This window comes from Ananas comosus, linkage group 13 (assembly GCF_001540865.1).
Source record: "Ananas comosus cultivar F153 linkage group 13, ASM154086v1, whole genome shotgun sequence".
NCBI classification, from domain to species: Eukaryota; Viridiplantae; Streptophyta; class Magnoliopsida; order Poales; family Bromeliaceae; genus Ananas; species Ananas comosus.
Window position 1 is genome coordinate 3326175 of NC_033633.1, and position 10608 is coordinate 3336782.

At 36.0% G+C, this 10608-nt stretch overlaps 1 protein-coding gene across 2 annotated transcripts; it reads right to left on the minus strand.

Annotated features, from left to right (window-relative positions):
- On the minus strand, window positions 958–9564 carry LOC109719737 (aladin). 2 transcript variants are annotated; one of them, XM_020246535.1, is made up of 15 exons: window positions 9387–9564; window positions 9201–9256; window positions 8029–8193; window positions 7431–7545; window positions 7158–7257; window positions 6860–7039; window positions 6474–6532; window positions 6165–6252; window positions 6007–6082; window positions 4891–4990; window positions 3449–3500; window positions 2064–2201; window positions 1848–1935; window positions 1696–1759; window positions 958–1418 (listed from the first exon to the last, which is right to left on the minus strand). In XM_020246535.1, the coding sequence occupies exons 1-14, from the start codon at window positions 9442–9444 to the stop codon at window positions 1697–1699; spliced, it is 1338 nt and encodes a 445-aa protein (XP_020102124.1). In that variant the 5' UTR covers window positions 9445–9564; the 3' UTR covers window positions 958–1418; window position 1696. The 2 variants fall into 2 exon arrangements, with proteins under 2 accessions (XP_020102124.1, XP_020102125.1); XM_020246536.1 differs by having other exon boundaries at window positions 9418–9562.

Here is a 10608-nt window from a genome sequence, read left to right on the forward strand (position 1 = left end):
TCCTGTTGCTTATCTCTGCACTTATTGTATCACTTTTATTTGAAGTTTAGCCACTGATTCTCATCTCGTTTCGTCTTGTTCGCCGTCAGTAAATTTTTTTTTGTTAAATACAAATTTTTTTTGCTCAGGGAGGACTGCCTAACCTGCGATTGCTTTTAAAAGTGCTTAATGTACACTCCATCATAGGATGTACATCTTACATTCTAAGAACATGAGGATTTACCAAGACTTTTTTAGGGTTTTAGGTAAAAAAAAAAAAAAAAAATGAAAAGACAAGGCTAGGACGTATATTTTACTTCCTATTATAGGAGTATAGTATATGAATAGCATTCCTCTTTTAGGAAAATACTATTTATACATTCATTATAGGTGTTGTACATCTTACAACTTTGACTTAAAGGATTAATATAACTCCTATTAGAGTTTTAGTTAAAAAAAAAACAGAAAAAAAGGAGAGATAAAATAAGTGAGTTCATATGGACCACAAAAGGTCTATGGATATAAGTTTTACACCCAAGTGTAAGAAGTATGAATAGTATTGCTCTAAAATTTGTGTGAGAGATTGGGATTGAAGGGCGAAATGTTTGCCATTTTTTGCCTAAGTGTTTGTTTGACAACAACAAAAAAATCTTGCAGTACTTTTTTTTTTTCTTTTACATTTTTAAGTTCTTTAAAACGGCATTGCTGGTATCATTGCTAACCAACAGCGCACCAACAAAAAAAAAAAAAAAAAAAAAAAAAAAAAAAAAAAAAAAAAAAANACTTTTGCACTGTTAAACTCCTTTCTAAGCCTTCTCTTAAGGGTTATTTTTTTTTTTATTTTTTTTTATTTTTTCATTTTTTTTCAAGACTCCCTTTCATCTTTTTCAAAAAAGTAAAAAAAAAAAAAAAAAAAAAAAAAAAAAAAAAAAAAAAAAAAAAACCCCACCTTACAGTGAGAAGTAAAAAAAATTACAGTGATACCAAATGAGGCCCGTGTTTTTTGAATTTGAGTTCTTTTCATAAGCTACATCTAGCCCTGATCAGCTCCGAATAAGCCGATAAATGAAAGCCAAAAACACAACAAAAAAAAAAAAAAAACCATCCTAAAATCGAGGGAAGGTGGAAGATCCCTCCCCCCACCCTAAAACTGCTGCTCGATCTGAAGCACGTTAAAGCGATGCAATAAACAAACGTCGCTCACATATTAGCTCTCCAACGTTTAACAAGATACATCATACATCAAGCATACTAACCACAAATAATCTTTGCACTAAATTTTAAAATTTTCTGCATAGCAACAGCTATTCCCTGCTCCTTTCTTAGCCTCTCCTAGTATATATATATATATGATTCAAAGCTGTGAATAAAGTCACCGCAAATACTGTGCAAGCTCCGATAAGGGGATGATCGTCAACATGCCTTCAAATCACCTACACCTGACGAACAAAGAAACCAACATAAACTCTCGAAAGAAAACCAACAGAAGCATTCCTCGATTATTCACCGACAGAATCACATTTTTATTTGCATGGCGAAGGTAATTGTTTCTTGGTTTAGTCCCATTACATGGAAGATAAGCTGTGCAGATATTTTTACCTCTACAAGTTCTCTCAAAACCTTGATTAACAAGTCAAAAAGGATACAAGAGAATATGGAATAAGGAATTGATGGAGCCATGCAAATAATCACTGCATTTAGAAGATATAGTTTTACCTCATTTGAGTAACTGAGGACGAAAGATGAGAGGATACGTACAACACCACCCACTGCTCCAACACTGCATGTGCCAGGGTCGCTTGTAAGCATTAGAACAATATAACATGCACATTTGAGAAGTGAAATTGAATGGCTTAGTTATAAATTACCACGGATAGCAATGGTCCTTGTTTGAATTTGTTGTGGAAGGCAAATGCAAGCGGCTTGGGGTTTTGTCCAAGCCCTCTAATGAACCCACTACATCCACCCAAGTAGAAATTTCTCTATTACTATGCTCACAAGAAATTAAACCAAAACTTCATAGAAAAAGGGGGAAAAAAATAATAAAGAAGATGATGGCAAGGGGAAAAGCAAGAGGAACTAACACTAGTGACGCTGAGATAAGTGGCGCCCTCTTGATGTCATATACTGCAATGAGACCACCGTACATTTCATGGCCATCTTTGTACGACAAAGCCAGACGCTCTCCTGAAGCATCCCAGGCTATTTTCTCAATGCCTTGGCTGACATATTTAGTAAAAAGACACCAATATGGCATGCAATGAATTAGTGCATTAGTTAATAAATTATAGAATACTTCAAATACTCAATAACTCTGGGCAGGGGAACAAAAGCGATTAATAAACAATGTCTTAAAATATTTTCCATCAAAAGGAAAGTTTATTTTGAGTTGCATATAAACTCCATGTTTACTTGCATATAGAATCCATATTGCTTGTTTTTAACATACCATCATCGTAGGTAAAGATAATGTTGTTTAAATAAATAATAAAATAAACAGCCAATAGGCAATCTTTATTTTCTTTTTTCTAGAGTAACAAGCAATCTTATATTGAAAAGAGACAACTAGATAATGTAAACAAACGTTTCACTTAGAATGTTATCTACACAACATTCAAACACTAAGTTGCAATGCTTGAATATATTATACTAAAAGTTACCTCTTCTACATCTTACAATGACCCAATTGACGCACAAATATTAGTAATTTAATGGACCTAAACCACATGGGCCAAAATGCTCAAGGCCAAGTGACTAATATTTATGTCCTAGACCACCCAACTAGCACTCCATTAGTCTTGTCATCCTCATCAAGAGTTTCCACGCATCCATTCTGACCTTACACAATAGTACCTAGAGAGGGGCACTGCTACTACCTGTAAAAACATAACTACTTCAATACCTCACTAGTATTAATAACATGTAGGCTTAACCACTGATCCAAAATGATTAAATCACTTCTTTTTTGGGGGGGGGGTGGGGGGGGGGGGCGCGAGGAAGGGGGGGGGGGGGGGGGGGGGGCGGGAGGGGAGAGAGAGGTAGCAAGTTGGCTGCTTCGTTCATTTTTTTCAAAAATGAACAAAGCTAGAAATGTGAAGCAACTAGGCTTCGAACTTGGACCTCTGGCACCAACCATCAAGTCTAAAAAAAGTCATCAAGTCCTTACCCAACTATATTAGGTACGGTTGGCGCTTAAACCATAGTTACAGTTACTAAGTGCTAGCCTTATTTATCCAAGAATAGTCCTTACACTACATTGCCAGGTTACTGGTTATATAATTAAGCTCATTTGAGACGTGTCAGACATTAAACAAATGACTGTTTTCAAATTAATATTAAACAAATGATTGTTTTCAAATTAATACTTAGAGAAGGAAATTAAAAAAAAATGAGAGACCAAAAATTAAATTTACTCGACATGTTTCTCAAAAAGGAAAATAAAAAAGGACATACAGCACATATATTTTACCTTCCAGTCAATGAGGAAACTTCTGGCAATTCAACTGGTAGGAGGTGTGCATCTGAAATCAGTACAAAAATAACGTAAAATATTATGATGAGCACCCTTAACAGATATAATGTATAGAGGAAAACTGCTCTGGCCTAGTATTGATCTGGCCTAGTATGCAAGGCGAGCTGACCAAATTTTCAAAGAACCAATGAAAAGAGACAACTGCACTATGAACAGTTCCATTTTGTTAATTTGACCACTTCGCAAACGTAATATTCTTATAAGGTGCATATCAGTTCCTAGAATGTAAGCCATCTGGTGGACTTGCCTTGTAGCATCAAAGACAAAAAAAAAAAAAAGAGCCCAATAAAATGGCTTTGGTCTCAGTTAAATGACATTCCTGTTAGTGGATATTCATACAGGAACTTCTAATATTGCATTCAGGACACCACCGCCAGGCCTATGCCTTATATCTCCAAAGAACAGAAAGTTCTGTCATTGCTACTCCCCGGATGAAAAAGTTGAGGAATGACTCAGTTTTCCCTAACTCAATCTTTATCATATTCTTTCATACAAATGTGTCTGTACAAATCCACAATAGGTAGGTCTAAAATCTTATCTATTTATCACTAATTAATTTCATCAAATCACTAGATTTTTTATATGAAAGGTTAAAAATTTCAGTAATTTCATTAAGTTTTTTTCGTGCAAAACATAGGAAGGAAGTTTAATGGTGATAAATACAAAAGGTTGGCACAAATTTGTCCACTAGTTTTATAATATATTATTTAGGATGAAAGATCTAGTAAGCAAATGCAATTGGCCGTCTCATTTACTCCTGATAGTACATAGCAATAGATTCAATATTTGTATGGATAAGTAGAAAAGTTAGGCATACCTAATAACCCAATATATGGTCCAATCATGTTCTAATGCTAATTAACAATTGAAAAAAAAAAAAAACTTTATTTGAGATTGGAAGACACGTTAAAGGCTGGTCATCGAAACTTGGGAGTCTTCTCAACCTTCTCAATTAAAATAGTGCTACATAATTCACCACATTTTGACAAAAAAAAAAAAAAAAAAAAAAGCTCATCTCTAGCTATCAATCACTACCATAAAGGATCAAACGGTCAATATTAGCAATGATAGCAACAGAAAAAGAACAAGGACCAGTAGTACAAGGACTGCAGTAGCACTAGGTATGCTGGTGTGCCATTAGCATGGCACGGCACACAAGCATGCCCCGGCAGACACCCCATTTGATATGTTGACACAGTCGGCATGGGCAGCATGGGCATATCAGCATTAACGGCACGAGCAGCACGAGCAACACATGTTGACCATGCCAGACAGTGCAAACTAGCGTGACAATTCTACCGTAGCATGGGCTAGCTTCAAACTATCAAATTATCTGAGGCTAATCTAAATAAACCATCTTAACTCATTAGATAGCATACCTAAGGAAGGTGGCCTTGATGAGAAGTGAAGTGAACCTAGTGTAGTTGACTCGGAAAAAGATATCACTATGATACGCCCTTCTGGATCCCATGCTGCTCCCTGATAAATTATCACATAAAACAATGTATGATTATTTCCTCTAAAAAAAAAAAAAAAACAAAGTATGATTAGCAGTTTGCTGCTACATTAAAGAAGTTGCTGACCAATTTCTCAAAATTGAACGTACAAAGGTGAAGCATAAAAATTTTCATTTCAAGATTTCTGAGAATCGGTCTATGCCTCAAATGTGACAAATTAATCATCCACTAAGATTTGTAGTAAGTACAGACATCTACTTGTGCACAATTTCTTTATCATTGTTGTTAAAATCATTATCTACATAGGATTGCATGAACCTAAAGATCGCACAGAGAACTGCATACATAAAATCACAATCTGGGATGTACAACCGCATCGTATGGGCCTATGATTAGGTAGGCTAGAGGTCATATCAAAAAGCTATAAAGGAGTATAATCACCGTCTTCTATCTTATTCTTGCATGTGAGTTTATGCACCGTTGAATAGTTTGTGGATATTAGCATCCTTGATGTCTTTTATTCACAAACATTGGCTTGGTATTATTTGTGATGTCTATTAATTTGTTAAGACTTAATATTAACTACTTAGGAGATTGAAGTTTGAATATTTTGTATGGATTATCAGACTATTGGTAGTTGATACTTGCTTAATGACAGTTTGTCAAATATGATTTTTTGTGAAAAAGTTGCCTACAATGTATTTTCTGATAATACAACTAGATAAGTATCTTAAAATCTCAATATCCCTGTATCATCATATTGTTGTGAGCCACAAGATCAAAGAAATGCTCTATCATTTAACAACACCACCTTAAACTTCATCACAGAATATTTATTGATTTTCATATAGTATTAGAATAGTACAATCCTTAAATCTGATTTTATATTCTGATCCTGAATGCCACCTTAGCAATTCTAAGTAGCACCCTGATTTTAGCAACCATGATCTGTTGCTTGAATTAAACAATGTAGCAAGGCAAAGCTAAATTCTCTAAAACATTCCATCAGAATCTTGTGGTTATAGCTGTATGACTTACAGTAACATATCCACCAGATGAAGACCAAGGTTCTGAAGTCCATGTGTTTGTCTCCCATAGATAAAAAGTTCCATCACTGAAAGGGTGAAATATACACAAATAATCTTCAACTGAAAAGATAGAATGAACACCTTCAAAAAAGTGAAAGCAGACCGTACAATTTTGCAGTTAGAAAATAGTCACCCATAGGTGACCACTTTAGCATTGATATAGTGCCTAATCCACGTCGAATGGGAGTTCCCAACCCTGTAGATTAGAATTCTTTGAAGTTATAATGAAAATAGACCAATTCCTAATAATGCAAGTTTGATGTTCGATAATTGCCAAGTATGGAAAAGGAATATTCGTAGTATGCCATAGGACTATTAAAAAAGTTGTATATTGAGTGTTTCTAATACAGGAAGAACTTTTGACAAAAGTAATGCTTCAGAAAAAAAAAAAAATACTGCAGAAGTTACCAATCATACCTTGAGCAACATCCCATACTGTGAATGATGAGCTGTCGCATGAGGCAGATGCCAAAAATGTGCGGATGCGTTAAGTACAAACAATTTGAGAATTACAATCAAAGTATTCTTTGAACAATTGATGGTTTCAGTATATTCAAAACTTTTAGTTGGTTTCGGAAAATGTAGCAAACAAAGTTCCAGATTGAGGTTTAGTAGCAAATTTTTTTGTAAACAGGCACCTCATTAAGTATCATAAAAATAATATAACATATAGAGCATCATAAGTCTTAGTACATATGCCATATTCAGAGTCTCTGAAGTTTCTCAAGAAAAGAATAGGAAAAGAAAAGAGAAACAACATAAAAAGACAAATAAGAAGTTTTCCTGGCAAGCAATTAGGATATCGTCCATCGGGATTCCAGGAAAGTGCACTAACTAGTTCATCATGAGGACTTCGAAGAATATCCACCAGGATCCATCGAACTCCAGAGCCTCTAGCAACAGTACCAAGAGATGAGGCAATTCCAGTTCTCACTGACGCAGCATTGCCTGGGTACGATGCAGACCAAATACAAATACCACCCCTGGAATAAAATAACAATTTAAAATTAATTTACTGCTTAAATACATATAATGTAGATTAAGATATATCTAAATTTTTGAAATGTGCCAATTAAAAACTGCGACAATTCTGGTGCTTACTTGCAACCAACTGCAAGCATCTTGCCACTATTTGGCCTCCATTCAATTGCTTTAACATCTCTTTGGCATTCGCTCGTTAAAATGCATGGATCTTTACCATCTAGTACAGATAAGAATAGTTTTTTTTTTTACATATTAATTTGATCAGCAACACCATGAATAGGAAATGAATAACAATTTTTTTTTTCATCACTAAGCTCACATACATGCAAGCATCAAGAATAGCAGCGTACATCGTGATATCAAGCAAGAAACATAACATATGTTACTTACCTGAATCTTCATAATCATGTATGGTGACTTGACTTGGTCCAGAAATAAATGCCAAGCAATGTTTGTGTCGGTTCCAAGATACTCCTTGAGTACCAATTTCTCTTAACACAGTCAACTGGACAAAGCACTTCATAAGAAGGAAGAAAGAATTTCCACCCCAAAATATTCTTGTACTTTTATTGGTTAAAAGACCAGAAATTGTAAGAAATTTGAATCTCTAGTCAAAGATGGAGGTCTACAACCACCAGAAGGTAAACACACTTAATATTCAAGAAAGTTTACAAGAAAAGGGCCCCAGAAAGTAGGAGAAGGAAAAAAGCACCTGATATAAGTTAGCATATGACAGGGAAATATCGAGGAAGACTGGTAGCACATGAAGAAACTTCATGTGAGCAAAGGTTTTGATGCGGAATGAGGTAATAATTAAATGCGCAGAAAACTTTAAGGATTTCATGATTTATTCACTAAACAATTCCACAGCATGATCATACAGATATATGCCTGTTAATCGTTGCATTTTTTCTAATGTAAATTCGTGTCATTAAAAATTTGAAGAAATACGCAAGTGAGGCACTCGATGTAAAATAAACCAACTCACTTTATCATGAGGAAAGAATATTTGCTTCAAGGATTCAGCAATTGCCGATTTCAAACCACTTAAACTCCTTACAGGAGCGCTCTCCATCGGCTCCTGCTCTGCAATTTGCTCTCGATTGGGAGGAAGGAGATCTGGCTGGAAAGGAATTGGACTGAAAACCATTCCCTAGATTTAAAAATCCCAATAATCATATTTCTAACAATGGAACACGTAGCACAAGTAGAAAAGATAACATCTTTTTCATCATTATCCTTTGAAAATTGCAAATTTGGACACTTCGAACAGCATGAGCATACATACAGTATTTCCACGTAACTTATTACATAGGAAAAAAATCCTATATAATATCTTACACATTATCTCATCACTATCATTCTTAAAATCACAATTTGGGACAGTTGACACAGCATAAACATAAATACAAACAGGAAAAACCAAAATCACACTTATGCGCAATTTAATAAGCAAGCTATAAGAAGGACTATGTGCATAATAGTTTGAATTTGATCTCGAAGGGCAAAATATTTAATTCATTCTTCCTCACCCAAGTATTGGCGATGAGATAAAGGCTGAATTTGCAAGGGATAAATGATTCATTCAAGGGGATAACCCACAAGCGCTTCACCATAAGTATCTTTGAGATTTTTTTTTTGTCATTATTCTTGAAAAATCACAATTTGGGACACTTGGCGCAGCATAAACGTAAAAACAAATCACAAAACAAACCAAAAAACACGCTCAAAAGAGATTTTGATTGTGAAAAAGAGAGAAAAAAGAAGCAAATAAAAGAATTTGGAAGGGGCAAATGATTGATTCCAAGGTAATAACTCACCAGAGCTTCTCCGCAAGTGTTTCATCATCATCATTTAAAATTCACAATTTGGGACACTTCACGCGACATAAACATAAAACGAATCACAGGACAAACCAAAAACACGCTCAAAAAGAGATTTTATTTGTGAAAAAGATAGAAAAAAGAAGAAGATAAAAGAATTTAGAAGAGATAAGTGATTGATTCCACGGCAATAACTCACGAGACCTCAGCATAACAAAATATAAATCACAGGACAAACCGAAAAAGAGACTTTGATTGTGCAAAATAGGTAAAAAAATAGGGAAAAAAAAGAAGAAATTTCAAGGGATAAATGATAAAATTCAAGGTAATAACTCACGAGAGCTTCTCCATATGCGTCTTTGGCTCGATCATCAGTGAGGGTTTCCGCAGTAACTACACCCCAAGAAAAAAAACAGAAGAAAAAAAAGAAAACCAACCAATTAAATCTCTTTGATTCGCCAACAGAAGCACAAAATGTTGGAATTTGGATCAAAAAACAATCGTAAACAAAGATTATATTAACCGAGAACGCGATTGATTTCGCAAATGGTGACCTCTCCGCGTTGGGGAAAGCTCGGCATTGCGTTTTCCCCTTCTTCTACTGTGAAGTGGTTCGTAAACGCACCTCGCTCTCGAGGGTTTTGAAATGGAGCGACTCCGCGCGTGTTCGGGGATTTAGGGTTGGGTAAAGAGACGGGGAAAAATAGGGAAGGGTTTAGGGCGTAAACAATGTATGATTAGTCCCTATACTCTGTAGATATTGAGATTTAGTCCCGTGTACTTTTTGAGAAAATAAACTAATAAAAAAGAAAAAATAATAATTTTCTCTCATATTATTATTAGTATAAAAAAATTGGCCAATTTGCATAAAAAATTCACTTATTTTGAACTTTTGCAGCAAACTAACCAATAATACCTTTTGAGCTTGTAACACAAGGAAAGGAAAAAAAATAAAGTATTTCTTTCCTTTTTTTTTTTGACCAATTTGCATAAACAATTCACAAGTTTTGAGCTTCTGCAAAACTGGGCTGCATTTTTCGATTTTGCATATTCGATCTGACCAAAATATCTTTATACCTTTTTTCTCTCTTTTTTTTTCTTGCGTTTTTTTTTTTTTTCTCGCCGAAGAAGTCGGCAGAGGCAGAGGCAGAGACAGATACCCTTACCGCCCATCTCCTCCCAGCCTCTCCTTTTTTTTTTTTTCTCCCAGCGCTGCGCCGGAGCCGCCCCAGCCTACCCTCCTCCCGCCGCGCATGCGCCCGCTCCCACTCTCGCACTCTCCGTTTCCACTGCCCTGGCAAAGACGGAGACGGAAACGGAGGCCGCTGAAGAAGTCGCTCTTTTTTTTTTTTCTTGCGTTCCACTGCCCCGGCAAAGACGGAGACGGAAACGGAGGCCGCTGAAGAAGTCGCTCTTTTTTTTTTTTCTTGCGTTCCACTGCCCCGGCAAAGACGGAGACGGAAACGGAGGCCGCTGAAGAAGTCGCTCTTTTTTTTTTTTCTTGCGTTCCACTGCCCCGGCAAAGACGGAGACGGAAACGGAGGCCGCTGAAGAAGTCGCTCTTTTTTTTTTTTCTTGCGTTCCACTGCCCCGGCAAAGACGGAGACGGAAACGGAGGCCGCTGAAGAAGTCGCTCTTTTTTTTTTTTCTTGCGTTCCACTGCCCCGGCAAAGACGGAGACGGAAACGGAGGCCGCTGAAGAAGTCGCTCTTTTTTTTTTTTCTTGCGTTCCACTGCCCCGGCAA

Bases quoted from the DNA above. Each gene is read 5' to 3' on its own strand.
- LOC109719737 (XM_020246535.1), bottom strand. From the start codon at position 9,444: ATGCCGAGCTTTCCCCAACGCGGAGAGGTCACCATTTGCGAAATCAAT. The intron at 7,258-7,430 runs GTAAGTAACATA...TATCTGTACTAG, and splicing joins ACATGATTATGAAGATTCAG to ATGGTAAAGATCCATGCATT. The intron at 2,202-3,448 runs GTAAAATATATG...TAAATATGTCAG, and splicing joins GTTTCCTCATTGACTGGAAG to CCAAGGCATTGAGAAAATAG.